At 39.1% G+C, this 17651-nt stretch overlaps 2 protein-coding genes and 1 long non-coding RNA gene across 5 annotated transcripts in view; 1 reads left to right on the top strand and 2 right to left on the bottom strand.

Moving 5' to 3' along the window:
* Positions 1-17651, bottom strand: part of LOC109194487 (Fc receptor-like protein 5) — a 67778-nt gene that overhangs the window by 33864 nt on the left and 16263 nt on the right. For both annotated transcript variants that reach the window (XM_025901598.1, XM_019354208.2), the window contains one exon: positions 10897-11398. In XM_025901598.1, coding sequence (XP_025757383.1) covers positions 11358-11398 — 41 coding nt within the window. In that variant the 3' untranslated portion in view covers positions 10897-11357. Of the gene's footprint in view, positions 11399-17651 lie in introns of those variants that run through there.
* LOC102076919 (uncharacterized) overlaps positions 1-17651 on the top strand; it is a 51196-nt gene that overhangs the window by 5726 nt on the left and 27819 nt on the right. The gene's annotated exons all lie outside the window — the stretch shown is intronic.
* Positions 1384-3645, bottom strand: LOC109194504 (piggyBac transposable element-derived protein 3-like). Its single transcript, XM_019354244.2, has 2 exons — positions 2358-3645; positions 1384-2118 (listed from the first exon to the last, which is right to left on the bottom strand). Exons 1-2 carry the CDS (start codon positions 3041-3043, stop codon positions 1836-1838), a joined length of 969 nt encoding a protein of 322 aa, XP_019209789.1. The 5' UTR covers positions 3044-3645; the 3' UTR covers positions 1384-1835.

The following is a 17651-nucleotide window of genomic DNA, read 5'->3' on the forward strand; positions in this document are numbered from 1 at the left end:
GCCTTCAGGTGACAGGATGATCGTTATCTATGTGTTAGGTCTTATATCATTAGCTTGTTCTTGCTCCAAATGTTTCTGTGAAACGTGATGCAAACAAGTGAACATCCATCCTCGCGGCAGGAGCATGAATATACTCAGACACAACAGACATCTCCTCCTCCATCTCCATCTCCTCCATCTCCATCTTCTCCTCCTCCATCTCCATCTTCTCCTCCATCTCCATCTCCTCCTCCTCCATCTCCATCTCCTACTCCCCCATCTCCATCTTCTCCTCCTCCATCTCCATCTCCATCTTCTCCTCCTCCATCTCCATCCCCATCTCCATTTCCTCCTCTATCTCCATCTCCTCCTCCATCTCCATCTCCTCCTCCATCTCCATGTCCTCCTCCTCCATCTCCAGCTCCATCTCCTCCTCCATCTCCATCTCCTCCTCCAGCGAGATCCCCGGTGACTCTCCTGTGGGATGTTCACACTTGTAGGAGCTGGGATGGATGCTGAGAGTAGCAGCTGCAGCTTCAAAAACATCAGGTCGAGACTCATCAGTTGACATGCAGTACATGCAGTGTGAGAAGATCAATGACATAGGTGCTGAAACATTTTCTGCCACTGCACTGATTGAAACCAGCCACTATTTTGGACAGAAGTTTCCACAAACTCAACATTGCCAAGAATGACATGGTACATTTAGGCTTTTAATGATTTCTGTGAAATGTTTTGTTTCCAGGGTGCAATCACTTTAATCTCTAATCTTAATCTTACATCTTTATTCATTTCACAAACAATAATTGGGTGGACAAATTTGAATTTATTTTGGATTTTCTCTGATCTGCCCCAGATCAAAAGAATACTTTCAGGTTCAATATACAGACACTTAAATCTTTTAGTAAGTGACGCTTAATGACAAGGTCACCTTTGCATGGGTGATCATGATTGACTACAACTGGTACTTTATGTCTGTCAGCACTTGTTTCACAGCGCTCATCTGATTAAGCAATAATCAAAAAATGGGAAAGTCCAAAGAGCTGAATGAAGATCTAAGAAGTAACATACAAAGACACAGACTAAGACACATGAGCTTGACATTAGGACAGAGGGGGAAACTGACATGGGAACAAGACAAAAAGAGAAGATGGAGAGGGCGAGACACATGATGGGCTGTGGAGAACACAAATGGATGCACATGAAGGACAGATGAGACGAGGAGGAAACACAAGGAGGAAAACCTGGGAATAACTAAGGGAGACAAGACAGAGGGAGGGGGAGCGAGACACACAGACAGGGGCGGATCTAGAAGGGTGGCATGGGGTGGCAAGTGCCACCCTAAAATCATCCCTTGCCACCCCAAGTGCCACCCCAGTTTTGCATATGACAGTGTTGTTTATTAACCCGTTTGTGCCCAGATTTTTTTCAGAGTTGTAAGGCATATCATTTTATCAGTTGAGTCCCTCTGAATCATGTTATGTATTTATTTTTTCCATTTTGTACTTTTTTTTTGAAGAAAATAGCATTTTTATGACTGGCAACAATTGTTGCCAGTAGTCACACAGCTTGTCACTAGGTCAAATGTCACCTAATAATAATAATAGAGAAGTAATAATAATAATATAATAAGAACAAAATAATAATATAGTCATAATAAATAATAACAAAAAGGTGGAGCCTCAGGTTCCCCCTGTATAAAATTCAAAACATCAAACAATTTGAACTGATTTCTTTATTCTCAATTTTTTTATACTCAAAAACTCAACAAACATTTTTTTCTTAGAACCTCTAAAAACATATATACATATATAACATATTTCTTCCCATACATTCCATCATCTTTCATGCATGTTCTACTCAGTGTGGTACTTCTTGAAGCACTCCACATGTAGTGGCACATCACACTTTCCACACGCAAATGATGTGCGTCCGCCGCAGTTCTTGCATCGCTTGTACCTGCTACCAGTGTTGCAGGGCCAGTGGTTCAAATTATCAAACCTGGTGGCATCAGTTATCGCCACCGCCACTGAAGATCTTCTGCCCTGCCTACTTGGCTTTGTTCCATGGCGCAGGAGGAGGGTCTGGGCTACCAGCCTCTGGAAGGAGAGGAGATCCTTCTCCCCGCTTTTCCAGGACCTAAATGAATGACAAAACAAGCATGATAGATGCATGAATGTGCATCGTTTCATCCTTTCTACAACGTCATGCCCCATATGTAGAATGTTCTGTAAAAGCAATATCACACTTGAGTTTGTGATGTTGGTCTGGATATCATTACTGTTGCTCTTGTCGACCGAAGAGCACTAGCGATGACCTCGAGTCAAACATCACCAACTCGATTGTGATATCACTAAATAACATACAGCCTTGTGTACCTGTAATAGCACCAGCTGTTCACCATGGCACTGTTCAGGGCCCAGCTGAAGCATGGCCACCACCACTTCTTGGACCGGATGTTGACTCTGTAGCGGCTGACAAACTGGTCATGCAGGTCCACTCCTCCCATGTGTGTGTTGTAGTCCTGGATACACTTGGGCTGTCTGACCTTGTCCATAGTCCGCTTCTGTTTATTCCATCTCTTCGCCTCAGTTTCGGTGAACTCCCTCTCCATGTTCGACACCACGGTGACCACGCTGTTGTCATTCCACCTTACAATCAGCTTCTCTGCCTCAACCAGATACTCAGCATCTCCTCTGGGTGTCTTCTTGAAGGTCTGGGGTGCTGTGAAGGGAACGTTATGGAGCTGAGTTTGTCGCATCGTGCCACAGCTGCCATAGCCTCTCAGGGTCATCTCATCCACCAGGGACAGGGTTGTGAAGAGGTTGTCGTGGTAAAACTTGACTCCAGGTGGCACTTCAGCTTTCTCTGCCAGGCCAAGAACCACACTTGGACCCTGACCAAGTCCAGTTTCCACCAGATGTGTGTGGCTTCCTACATATGGCTCCATCTGATGGACAAACCCGGAGGAGGATGCTAAGCTCCATATTTTATACCCAAAACGAATAGGCTTCCCTCTAATAAACTGTTTGCACCCATGCCTTCCAAAATACTCAATCATCATCTCATCTACTGCCACATGTTCTGCTATCGGGATTGCGTTGTTGATGTCATTTAGATGCTTAAAAATGTGAATTTATTTAGCTAGGAATTATTCTAAAAGGACTAAAATGAGCCAATGTACATCATTCTACAATTTTAAAATAAGTAAATTAGGAGCAATCCTGCAGACAGTGTTTTCCTTTAGTTAGCGACATGCTATGTGCCCACTGGCAACTTTTGTTGCCACTCACAGAAATAAGCCCATGAACAAAAAAATATTTATCCTAGGTACAATTTTTTTGGGGAGGGTTACTCTAGAGACTTGAATGATTAAATAATTATAAATATGTTTGGGGGGAAAGTCATAAGAAATTTATGAAAATTACCTCTTTCCAGGATGATTTGCATCCGCCATGTCTTCAGCCAGAAAGAGCGGGAAGCAGATGATGTCATGCGATAGGAAGCACTTGGAAACGATTTTTTAAAAATCAAAACCTTTGTCTAAGTTGTCTACTAGCATATAAGTGGAAAAAGTTGCATTAGTACCTTTGAGATTTTTTATTGTGAGTCGAAAATGACAGTGATAAACTTTGGCAACAATTGTTGCCAGTGGGGCAAAACGGGTTAAAATAAGATAGCATTAACAGTTTGGGCGTAGTTACAGTCAACAGTGAATATTAATGCTAAAACTGAATATACTGCATAGTGTTCCCCCCTCCACCATTAACAAATGGTTCAGCCCATAGCAGGACCGGCTTTTTTCTTGTTTTCAGTAGCAAGCGATGCTTATGATTGTGCCAGAGCACATTTTGAACAACACCATGGGAATTTCGGATTTTACACAGGTGGGTGGATGTTACACTCTGGAAATGGAAGGAAGGTGAGTGTTGTTAACCCTCTGTGGTCCACGGACACGCTGCACCTCCAAATCACATGACTATTTTAAGCTGACACAGCAACAAGCTGCAGCCACGCTGAGTCTCTGTTTCAGCCCACATTGAAAGTTCGGACTTCAAAGTTTTTAAATTGTAATTACAGGCCAGTAAATCCAGAGTTGTGGTAATATATATAAGCCATGCTTTGTTCTAAATACTGTCGTCATGTTTTTGTGTGTGTGTGTTTTAAGCGTTTTCTAAGGACAGCGCGAAAACAGTAAAGAGAGGGAAAAAAAGCCACCTCTTTCCTATCGGTGGAAAAATGTACCATGTCGACCAATTTAAAAAAAAGTCAAAATGTGGGATTTGGATATTTAGGAAGAGGGGAGAGTTTTGGGAGTGACGGTAACGGCAGCGGGACAGAGCAAGCGAGTGAGAGAGAGAGAGTTTTTAGATGTGGGAGATTTGTGACGTTTAGTGTGGAGTGTACACTTAGTGTGTTGTGTGGTCTTGTGTAGTTGTTCTGTTGTGTAGTCGTTTTGTTTTGTGTGTCAGTGAGGGCACTAATGAACGTCACTGAGGCACATTTGCAATGTAAACACTGTCACTAAGTAGAAAACCAGCGGAGTGATACACCTGCTGTTGTCAGGCCTGCAGGTTTATCCCTGTGCTGCTCTCCTCTGTCTTTTGGTGGACAAACTTTTTTTTTACTGGCACACATCATTTGTGGGGCATCTTATTGCAGCACCTGATTGTTCTCTCATTTTAGTTTTAGTAATATTTTTAAATGGTTGTACAAAATGAAAAAAACGGCAGGTGTATTGGCTGCATTTTTAGATAAATAGTTGTATATGTTTACAAAAGTACAATTTATATTTGCATTTCAAGTTATAAACATTTACTCAACATGTCTGTGGATTTTTTACAGTAAAAAAATACTACTAGGGTTTAAAGTTCTTTGTGTGATTTCAGATCAGTAATAGTACTATTAATAGTAATAGTAGTACTAATGCAGTGTGTCAGTGAAAAAACAACTAAATTCAGTTGAGCTGAAAAGAATGATACCAAACAAGGTGAGGGGAAAAAAATAAAATGAAACAATTTGAGAGTGAAATACAAACGTAAACTCAAAAGGAGTCAAAAATGTCCAGTTGTATTTCAGACCTCAGTGGGTTCATCCAACAAATCATGAAAAATTAGGTTTAAATGTTTGTTCATGACAGTGCAGATTTCTGACATTTTGTGTAATTTAAGCTGTAACAATGTGATTGTTTTCTAACAAAAAACAGTGAAACTTAAGTTAGACTTGTGTTTGTAAATGAACCGCCCCATGCTGTGTAGCTTTCTGGATTTTATACTTATTGGGCTACATATTTATTTATTATACAGGCTATACAGTACATAAGATCAAAACTCACATGTTTTATGCAACTAAAGTGTGTAATTATGTGGGCTACAGACAATAATTAAGTTATAGACTACATTTATATGAAAAACGTGTATAGTAAAACAGACAGTGGAGTGTACTGGTGTGAGTCTGACAGCGGGAAGTGCAGCAACACCATCAACATCAGAGTGGCAAGTAAGCTTGCAATGCCAAATTGTTTTATATTAAATAAAATAAAATGAACACATTTTTGCAACTTTGTAACTGAGGACAAAGACCAGAGTCAGAGACCACAGTTTATCTTTCTGCATTTCAGCTGGTGTGATCCTGCAGGGTCCTGCTGTTCCTCTGACTGAGGGAGACAGTGTGACACTAAACTGCTCCTATAAGGAAAAATATGCAAAGGAGTCTACGTCCAATTTCAGTGCTGCATTCTACAGAAATGGTACTTTTATTGGAACAAAGCCTGAAGGAAGGTTGAGCCTTACCCATGTGTCCAAGGAGAACGAAGGCTTCTACAAGTGTGTTCATCCCACAAAAGGACAGTCACCAGAGATCTGGCTGGAAGTGAGAGGTGATGATGATGATGATGGTAGGTTTCCTGAAGGTTTCGTCTTTTGGCTTATAAATACTGTTGCATACATAAAGCAGTTTCAGTTATAACTCAGTGATTAAATGGGGTGTTTTTTTGGATAAACCTGACCACAACTACATATTTATTTATTATACAGGCTACAGTACATAACATCAAAACTCACATATTTTATGTAACTAAAGTGTTTAATTATGTGGGCTAAAAAAATAATTAAGTTATAGACTATATTTATATGAAAAACGTGTATACTGACTGCATTTGAATTATTTTAACCATATGTAACCACCTGCATATGTGTTTGAAAAAAAAAAAGGCTTTGATTTCTTTGCCACCTTCATGCCACCCTAAGAAAATTTCTCTAGATCCGCCCCTGGATATATACCAGTTTTTAAATAGTGTTGACAGGCCATGTAAAACCAGAGTCATGATAAAAAATATATACCCAGTGTTTTTTCCTCAATAGTTTCATCGCGTTTACTGTCTAAGGACAGAGCTAGCAAGCACTCTCTGCTTATCAGCAAAAAAAAAAAAAAAAAAAAAAAAATTAAAAAAAGAGTGACGGCAAGGGAGGGAGAGAGAGAGAGAGAGCAGAAAGAGAGAGAGCGAGTTTTGAGATGTGAGAGATTTGTGACGTTTAGCGTGTTTGGAGTGTGTAGTTAATGTGTTGTCTTGTGTAGTTAGTGTGTAGTGTTGTGGATAGTTTTGTGTTGTGTGTCAGAACAATGAGGCGACTGCTGTCTCCAGGTAGAAACAGCAGTGATACACCTGCTGCTGTCAGACCTGCAGGTATCAGGCTGTGATGTTCTCCTTTATAGTGGACAGAAATTATTTTGAAATTGAAATTATTAACAGAAATTACATGTTTGTGGTTGTTACAGTAAAAAATATAACTTTTTCTACTCTGATATTTTTTGTCTGATTTTAGATCAATTGTGTTAATACAATATGTCAAAATGAAAAAACGACTGTAAATTCAGACACGTGAGGTTGTGCTGAAAAGAATGATACCAAACAAAGCAAAGTAAATAGTTTTTAAAGGAGAAATGTAGAGGAAAATCAAAAATAGTTAAAAATGGCCAATTATACCCTGGACCCCACAGGGTTAAACGTTTTTTTTTAAAGTAACGCAATAGTTACTTTTCAAGTAATTAATTACTTTTAGAATATTGTAACTCAGTTACTAACTCAGTTACTTTTTTGAAGAAGTAAGAAACCATTAAAACCATTAAAAGCCCACAATTACCACAACATTCACTCCCCTGATGAGTGTATGGAAACTTCTGACCATGAATGTTCAAGAAAGGTTAATGTTAGCTTCAGGGAAACTAATCCATGTAAATATTCCACCATGTATGAAGTGATGGGAGTTATAACAACCATGACAGCTGATGTCGCATTAACGTGTACGAGAGGAATTCAAATTCAAAATAATAAAACGCACAAAATCAGGAATCTGCCCAACTAACAGGGGCTTAGAGACAGATTACGCCCAAGGACTCAAGTCATCAGTCCATCACAGAGCTAACAGTTCACAGACAACCATCCTTACCTGTGAACAATTTTAATAACTAGTTAACCTAACAGGCATGTGTTTGGACCGTGGGAGGAAGTTAGACTACCGGGAACTCACACAGTCCAGACAAAGACGCAAACTCCACTCACAAGACCCTTTAACCCTTTGGCTCTAAACCAACACGGCTCATTTCTCAAATGATTTACAGAAGAAAAACGCAAATATGCTTTCTGATGTGCACATGTAGCAAAGTGTTTTAAAGAATTTCAAAAAGTTTTTAAAACTTTAATCATTATTTAAGAAGTGACACATAGCAAATGAGAAAAACTGCATACAAGCTATAAATGTAAAAACAAACAAAGATCTGTAGTTGACAAATATGGAATAAAAAGTCAGTTTTCTTACTGATCATGAGGCAGACTGGTGCGATCATCATCCTGTTCATTCTGTTGAAGGTGACTTTGTTAAAACATTAATTTAAACCACATCCTGCCAAAGCCTTCTCACACATACACAACACACACCCCAAAATAACATGAATAAACCCATCAAATACCCTATGCTAGATGTGGACTTGATACAGCTGATAGGGGAGAAAGAGCAACTAAGGAACACAGACAGAGACCAGAGAGCAGAACTCTGACAAAGAAACCAAAAGACTAGAAATGATAAATAAAGGCAAAATCAAAGTACAATAGTAAAGAAAACTCAAAACAGGGACAACGATCCAGGTCTCCTAACAGTGGCTTGCGCTTGCCTTTTTTGCTCCACCCACTCAGTGAAGTGCTAATAATAACCATTTTATGTTTAGGCACTAAAATTTGGCAGTTTGGGGAAAGAGTTAATTTATTTTTTCCTGTTAGTCTCAGTTTCAGAACATAATAAATAAGCTAGTTTGTAGATGTGTGTCACAGCCAGTAACAGCACTCCAACAAGGCCTTAAATCCAGCTGAGCTTCATCAGCTACTGATGAGCCGCAGGTGTGTGCATGTGGGTGGAGGTCAGGTGAACCACAGGAACAAAGACGCCACCCTGGCGATTGTGGAACCCTGTCAGAAACAGCATGACAAAGGGTTCTGATTTTTGCTTTTACTACTAAATTATTAGATAACTGTTATTAGATAACTTTACTGACAAGCCATCAGACAAACGCTTAATAAAACTCAACCTCATCATCATCACCTCTCACTCTCAGCCAGCTCTGAAGTGACTCTCCTTTTGTGGGGTTGTCACACTCAGTATTCATTCTCCTTGGACACATGGATAAGGGCCATCCTTCCCTCAGGTCTTTTAGAATCCAGCACTGAAATCTGATGTAGACTCTTTTACATATTTTTCTTTATAGGAGCAGTTTAGTGCCAATATCTCTCTTGGTCAGAGGAACAGCTGGGCTCTTCAGGATCACACCAGATGAAACAATAAGCAAGGACTCTGTGGCTTCAACACTGTAAAATGTGTTTATTTGCAAATTAATATATTTATTTTTTTAATTAAGATACAACAGAAACAACACTGTGATGTTAATGTGAGCTACAACAACCATTATAACCAACTTAATTAAGATGCACATTATTCAGCTGTACATGCATATTTATAACGGTCGCGGTCTGCTGAGCTGTATCCTTAAAGGGCAAACATGCATCCACTGTTTAGCCAACAGTACCCTGAGCTACTAGCCATACTACCCATTTTAAAACTTCATTCCCCTGATGTTCCACAGATCTGACTCCAACTAAGAACTTCTGGGAATTCCAAAAAGTACCGCAGAGTGTCAAAACACTCTAACATGTTGCAGCTGCAGAGTCAGAGCAGCACCTTCTCAATGGTCTGTGGCTTTAATAGCATTAGAAAAAATAATAAATGAAAATTGATGCAGTTACACAGTGAAGACAGATGATTATGATATACTATTAATGTTCACACTGCACTGAAAAAAGCTCATGACTCACAAACCATAAACTCGTGTAAAAAGTTACTAAAAGTAACATCTGTAATAGAAACACGTTGATTTACTTTTAACAAAATCCAAGCAGTGGATGAGAGTCCACAGTGAGAAAATGAGAAGAGACTCCATGGATTTCATATTATAGAAAACAAGTCCACAATGTGTGGGAGAATAAAACATTTTGGCTCTTCCTTCTTTATATCAACATTCGTGTTTCAGTTTTAATTCTTGAATTTAGGAAGTGTTGCTTTTAATGGTTTTAAAGGTTACTCAGTGAATGTCCTTGAAGTTTCTCCATGGCAACCACAGTAAGGGCTGGCTGACATAAACTATTGAAAAGTGCTTCAGTGTTTGATTATTTTATCTTAGTAACCAGAGGAGACACTGGGTCAACTTTATGAAATTGAACTTTCTAAACCACGATTATAAGTATTTTAATTACTTTATATAAAGTGTTCAGATTGCATTGAAACAAGCAACAAGTGTCAAAATGTCCACAAGGTGGAGACAGACAGACACACTAATGATGAGGACATTAGTGAGACTATTTTTCACCAAGAAGCATTTCTGATCACAGAGCTGAATTCAAGATTAACGATATTATTCAAATTATGTAATTAAGTTTAAGAAAAATAAAAGTTAATAATTTTAAAAACCACTGAAAAGTGCTTTAGCTGTAAGCTTTGTAACCTTAGTTATGCCACATGTATTTATATTTGTCCACATTTAATTTGTGTAGATTATTACTTTATGCAATATTGTTTTTTGTTTTATATTTAATTACTTCATTATCATTTATCTTACCTTGTCATTGATTTGTGTGACATAAATTAGTTTTTGTGGCACCTTGTGGGAGGTAATTTTGGTTCCTACCTAACCTTTATGGCGGGAATGTTTTTGAAGTGTAACATGTGTCATGTGCATCAGGAAGGTAACAGAGTAAGTTGCGTGCACACTGTCCTCCTGTGTTGGTGGTTATTATAGAGGATATTTTTCAGAGTGACTTTAGCCAGCCATTCACCCAGCAAGCAAAACATTCGAAAAAAAAAGCCGTGTCTGAGAGAGATCCTAAAGATTTAGAGATCCTGAAACTATCAAAGGGAATGATGCAGAAAACCCCTAACCTGTAAGGTTATTACCATATTGTCACTAGAATGCCAGAATCAGACTGGGAACCACACCAACCTAACTTCATTAACACGTGACTAACATTTCCACCCACTCCAACCCGAGTCACATTCATGCATAAAGTGAAGCAACTATGGCTGATGGTTTAAAATGATCTTTATGCATTGTACATATGGAAGACTTGAAACAAAGTCCTGCATTTTACCCATTTTTCCACCACGTTATTGTAAACATATCTTGTTATAACCCATGTGGTGATTTCCAGCAGAAGGTTTTGTGTCACGAAGCCATGAAGGCAGACTTCAGCACAAAATAGTTCCAGTGATGTCAGAAGGTTACAAAGGCACATCTGCCTGGTTACTGTTATTTCTTCATCCCACTTATCCCGCAGATAGTTTCTATAAGGCCAGGTTACAGAGTAACACAAGAGCAATGTTTCTAAAAGTAATAATGTATATTTTTGATGCATTTAGAACAGCAGTAATACAGACAGACACTGACACATAAAATGATACATTAAACCACAGCACATATTATAAATTAAAGAAGTATTTGACAAATCTCTTACAGCAGGTTTATGAAAAACAATATCCTACTTTGTATATACAATCCTAACAACAAATACTGCCTGGAGAGTGAGCTGCCCTGGTGAAGGTTTGCACTCTCAGAGTGCTCCTTCATAACATTGTGACATTCAATTTGTCCTTTAAACATAAAATTAATCAAATGCAAAAATGAGACAGTTTTCTGTTCAGTTCATATAATTTTATATTCATACAAAATCTAACATCATTGCTGCTGAGAGGTTATTAAGGTTGAAAAGATCAGTGTAAGACTATTGCTTTAATCCCAGTGATATGTTGATTGTTGATCATCTTCTTCACACCCTCGAGTTACAGATGATCAGGCCATTTCCTTTTAGCCTCAGCTCGAGCTGCAGGGAGAACAAAAACTATTTATAGTGCGACATTTTTCAAAGGTGACATTTAGTCACTTATAAGCTGCTTCAGGGGCGATTTTAGCCCATTTTTGGGGGTGCTTCAGCACCCCCAAAAATGAATCAAAGCACCCCCAAAGATTTCTTACTTTTTTTTGACAATATTTGCTGTTTGTGCGACACAGTGCTAAAAATATAAAAACCATACAGTGCTTGGTTGACACATAACATTTTAACAACAAAAGTATAGCTATCCACCCCCCACTCCCAAAATGGTTTGTTCCAGCTCGCCCCCACTCTGGCTCTGCCGTTGCTGCCAGAGCGATGGTGGCTGAGACGCAGCGGAGCGGACAGCACGTTCTCACTCCCAACTCGTCAAATGTGTGACGCATGGTCAGGCTCCCTCTGCTTCACTTATCGACGCGCAGGGTACCCCCCTCGCGTCGAGAATTGACGCACGGACTCGTGATTTGTACCAGCGTACGTGATGATGTCACAGGTCCGGAGTTTTTACTGCCGTCCCCTCCTAATTTAACTGTGAGTAACATGTTATGAAGCTTAACTTTAATCACAGCCAAACCGGTTTACTCAGGAACAAATAAAACACTGAAATAAACCAAACATTAACATTTAGAAGTGATCTAAGTGACTTATATATCATTTTTAACCTCAGTAGTGAAACCTCTATTAATAAAAATAGTGTACATGTACATACGTGTACATACCTTAATAAAAACAAGCAGGTGAGATGTTAGAACGCTTTTATTTCTTTTCTAGTGGACACTCAATACTGTAGACAGCTGCTGGGGTTTCTTTAACCTGAGTAGTGAGAAGTCCGCGAGCGGGTGGGGGCGGGGGGGGCGATGTGCCGGGAGTCCGCTGTAGAGTTTTGGACGAAATGCATTCTGGGATATATAGCTGTCCCAAGTCTACACCGATGCATGCTCGATAAAACGGGCGGATCGAGAACACATCCGGGACTTTTTCGCGTTCTCGGTGTGATGCGTACTTCGAATTGGAACAGTACTTGGTCTCCAACTGATGACGTATCACGAGTACACGAGAACGCAAGTACGCACAAGTATGCATATTGATAAACGCCCGGTGACTTTATTCACCCGCTTCGGCTGTTATCAGTCCATACAATGGGCGGTATTAGCACAAATCAGTCCCATAGATATGGGCCATCTCCACCTGCTAGATTGTTCAGAAGGTTGTTATCATCCATCCAGATGGAGGATCACTAACAGGAGCGTGGGAAGACTCCAGAATCCACTCTGGCTGGAATCCGGTGGATACAGCAGTGTTACAGGTAAGGCCATTTAAACGGACGGCATTTATAAAATGACTATTAAAAGTCAGCGAGTGTCAATAATGTTAATGTGGTTATGTTAGTAATACACCGAGTGCTAATATAACAGCTTTAAGATGCATTTGTAGATATTATTACGTGTTTTACCGTCTTTATGGTGCTAGCTTAAAGTTACGGTGTAAACGTTAGCTTATATTACCGGAGTAAAGCTGTTACTGTTTAAACGATGTTGGGACAGAAATATTAGCTTCTGTCATGACTGATGAAGTTACTAGTTAATAAAGTTTCCAGTAAAGTGATTAATCGCAGCCACAGATTAACAGTAAATATCCCGATTAGCTTCAATGCATCTGTTATAAATATGTGCAAGTTTCAGTGCTTCGTTTAAACTGTATGATACTTATACTGACCCAGGGTCAGTGTAAAATACAATCCTAGCTGTGTGAACAAAGCCTGGCTCTTTTAATCCTGCATGACAAACCCCAGGATGCAGGTTATTATGACTCTTTCCTGCTGGCACACCTGTCACACCTGAGAGTCAGCTAGAAACTTACAGTGACGTGGACATCATGCAAAGACTGCCAGACTCTGTAATACTGTAAATGATCAGTGACTCAGGTTAACACTAAACTTTAAACAGTCCCTCTGTGTCTCTGTGTGTGCTGAACATTTAGGATTGAGTCAGGCTGCATTGACTGTGGGACTTTTCTGTGTTAAAAGCAGGTTGAAGACGGCTCTGAAACATTTGAAGATTAAAATTTAGCATTATGGCTGCTGGTGGTGTGTAAAGCTTCTACTCAGCTGTATTTTTGTTACTAATTTATGTTTGTTGTTGTTTAACACAGATTTCAGAAGAGGAAAGAGGAGCACTGTTGCTTAATCCTTAATAGTTTAAGTGGATTGGAAATAAAAAAAAAAAATTCCAGATTTTTCTTCCACAGAAGTTTCATTTGTCAGTGTGAAGAGGGAGCTGCAGTGAGGACACAGCCTGGTCACTGAGGTCAGAGGTCAGAATCTGAAACAGCTCAGGTTTATATTCTAGGGGTTATAAAAAAATTGAAATGTATTTATAAAGAAACCTTTAAATAATATTTTAATTAATAGTCATAATTATGATTATTATTAGAAATATCAAACATTTAAGTGGATTTTCTGTTACACGTATTGTCTTAGCCCTGCGATAACTGGCAGCCTGTCTTTGTCCTGTATCAGCTGGGATAGGCTTCATCCTCCCGCGACCTTGAATTGGGTACATGAATTGTATTGAATTGTATTCCAGTTATGTAATCTGATCATTTACAAACTCAAGGTATCCAATCAAAATGTAAGTAATAATGATAAAAATGGGAAAGCAGAAATAAGTGTGACATGAATGTAAATGTGTGAGCTGACATAGAGGACAGCTACATGTAGTCTGAAAAACCTTTGTTGTCAAGTTTGCAGGTCCATCACGAGACATCCTTACATAGAAGAGACTGTTAAAGTCTCTAACTCAGTGAAGCATTATTGGTCCCGTCTGTTTGGATAAATATAGTAAGCTGATGTTTGTCCATTTATTGACATATTTTCTTAAGTGCTTATCCAGGATCACAGTGGAGCTGCAGCTGGATGTGTTCAGTAAAGAAACCTTACAAAAGTTAACATAAACCTGCATCTCTGTACGTTGTTGTCCACAGGATGAGAAAATCAAACTGGAAGACTGTGGAACATGTTAATAAATGTTTGTGTTTATGCCTGTGTCTTTCACAGGAGGCACTGAAAGGTTTCCCTAATAGTTCCTGGTGAATCAAAGCAGAACCATAAAGGTTGCTGGACTGCATGATGGCCTTACCCCTGAGCAGTCATCCTGTTAAAGGAGGAACCAGTTAGAAGCTGTTTTCAAAGCAGATTTTATCTCAAGTAAGCGATTAACTGTTTGTTCATTTGTTCTGCCACTTAAAGGACATTTAAGGACGTCTTTTGAGTGTCCAGTTGAATTAATTCTACTGACTCTCATGGTCATTTGTGATTATGGACATATTTTTCATGTTCATCCAGCTATTTAGTAAATTCTATCTATTTAGTAATATCTGTTAGCTATAAAATATAAATATAAATATAAAAATATCTTAATATCTCCTGCCCGTTATATTTTAATGATGTAAGACCAGACGTCTGTTATCGTGTTACATTAGCATTCCTCTCATATCAATGAGATGCTGTACAGTACAATCCTACAGACACAGCAGAGGGATAACAGCGGCTATTTAACATCGTTGCACAACACATTCGAGCTGCATGATGCAGACAAAGTGACTAAATCATCTTTTTGTGGTTTATTGTCTTCAAACCAGCAGACAAAGCCGATGGCAGAAGATGTTTGGAGAAGAACTTCAGGCCGTGGACTGAAAAGGTATTTTTTTCTTGTTATCAAAAGACATTTGGAGTGACGGCTTCTACAACTGTGCTGAAGTAAAGCTTACAGCCTAAGAAGTCACAGTGTTGATATTCAGCACGAAGAGAAAAGCTCACTAGTTTGAATTTATTTACAATCATAGTTTTTATAAATTCTGACTGTAAACAGCTTTTACAGCTTTGATATTGTTTGACACTCGATGTCAGGTGATGGTATTTAATTTAAAGGTTTCTTTGTCCCAATGAGCCATTTACACTGACCAGTTCAGTTTAACTGTAACACATTCATTATTTAGATCCAACATTTATAAGAGAAATAACTGAATGTAAAAAATGGCAGCACTCAGACCAGGTTTAATTGATAGAGATGTCTGCATGCATTATGAAATTTATGTATCCCAGATCATTTTTATTCATCTAGTCCTGGCAGACCCACCCCTTCCTCCCAAGTAAACTGCAACCCAAAAGAACTAGTGGGGCTATTTACACACTCACAACCAGTGTGGGGTAAAAAGAGCCACCAAAAACCTGTCAGCCTGCACAGCTACAGATGTGCTAAAAGCTATAAGAGTTAGAAGCTCTGCTTATGGAGAAACCCTTGGAGAAACTTTCTAAGCCTAACAGAGGACAGGTACTCCTGCCCAAATAACATGATATAACCCCACATACAGCCCAGCCATAAAGTGAACCAAGTCATTTAGTTAAAGACAGCATGGGAGCAAATGCCAGCCTGCACCAACCTGACATTTCTTCCTCCTGAATTAAATGGATGGGATGGATGAAAGTTAAATGACTACAAACCTAAAGCCACTAGTTCCCACACTGGAGTTCCCTGACACTGTGTTTTAACTATATTTAGCTTGTATCAACAGTTGTAACAGGGTAAGCTACCTGAGAGACTGCATTGAACGATTGTTTCTATCTTAATGGTTTCAGCTCAGATGTTCTGCTTTTTCCTTTCAGTAGATCAAAGCAGCTCGTGCTCTGTCTGCTTCCATTCTGATGGCAAGAAGAAGAAGAAGAAGAAGAAGAATGCTTCAGCGAAGTGGCGTTCATGGTCTCAGTGGACAGTCATGGTCACACACTGCATGTGGTTTTAAAAGCAACATTGTTCACCACAACAATGGAGATGTGTAATATTAGTGCAGCTACGGTTTGTTCTTGAACATCACTTCTGTTTTCTACTTTGACCACTTAGACCAAAAAAGTGTTGTTTTCAGATTCTTTCTTTTTAAATCTATAAAGCACCTGTTCAATTTTTATTACAATTAGTTTCACATAAATGTTAGTGTTTCCTTTATGATCTTTTAATGCTTACACTAGACTGTACACGTCTACATTAGAGACATTTCTGTTACCTATGTATGAGACCGGGCTGCTTGACTACAATTTGGAAATGGATGCAAAATCACACAGATCGTGCTATTGTTTGTTTTTTAATATGATGGACTGAACCTGAGGTGATGGTCAGCACAAGGCAAATATATATATAAATATAAAACAATATTGAAGTAATGTCTTTACCCTGTGCAGCGTGTGGACGCTGTGCACACAATCACCTTATTCACTGTAGTAAACATGCACCGCTAGCTCACGTGACTGACTGTCTCCATGGTTACATCGTATGTTATTAGCTATGTAAACAGCTTCCAAAGATACCGCCATAGCTCTCTGCAGCTGTAACACTTTCACACTTTGCAAATCATTTCACGTTTTTGATAGTTATGAAGACAGAATATGTTTTTAAAGTCATACTAGGCTGTTGCTATGGTGGTTGCTGTGGACTAGGGTGGACCGCCCGTCCGATTCCTGTTATTAGCTGTCCGCCGTAGGAAGGCTGCGTTACATTTAGAAGTAGCACCAGTCTGCTGTAACGCGAACTCAAACCCGCTTTGTTCTGTAATTATAGGGCTTTTAAAGCCGTTCATGACACACACACGCACACACACACATAAAGCACTTTGCCTCACCATGAGAATGCAACTTTACTAAAACCTTTAAAGTATCTGATATAGGATAGAAAAATGAAGCAACCAAAGATTTAATGGTGAAGACTCTGGGTTCTGTAGTTCACGTTTTACAGTCCTGAATGACTCTCTGCACATCCATATAATTTATTGAAGAGGAGTTTAGAATGCACTTTACATTTAGACTGTTGCTGTTTAATTTTTTACATTGTTACTGTGTTATGTCATGAATAAGGTTTACCTGCTGGGGGTTTGATGGATCAGCTGGACAATACAGTCAAAGACAGACTTCATCCATCATATGCAAGAATCCTAGTTGGAGTTTTGTTTTCACTCATATTTTAGAACCAAATATTGAAAACAACTGTGACAGACTGGATACCTGGTCAGGGTGTACATTACCTTTCACTCAAGCATCCCAGGACAGAGCCCTGGCCCACCATGAGCCTGGGTGGATACGTGGTTATAATATAAAATGACTGATACTGAATATGAATATTTCATGAAAATCAAATTATAATATGAATTCCTAGGTGTTTGTTATATCCAGCAAGAGTAATATTGATTACATATGTCT

The sequence above is a fragment of the Oreochromis niloticus genome, linkage group LG3, assembly GCF_001858045.2.
Source record: "Oreochromis niloticus isolate F11D_XX linkage group LG3, O_niloticus_UMD_NMBU, whole genome shotgun sequence".
In the NCBI taxonomy this organism is placed as follows: Eukaryota; Metazoa; Chordata; class Actinopteri; order Cichliformes; family Cichlidae; genus Oreochromis; species Oreochromis niloticus.

What these genes read in the sequence shown, in the direction of transcription:
- LOC109194504 (XM_019354244.2), bottom strand. Translation starts at nt 3,043, where the DNA reads ATGATGATTGAGTATTTTGGAAGGCATGGGTGCAAACAGTTTATTAGA. An exon ending in AACAGCTGGTGCTATTACAG is followed by an intron (nt 2,119 to 2,357) that starts GTACACAAGGCT and finishes TCATTCATTTAG; the next exon opens with GTCCTGGAAAAGCGGGGAGA.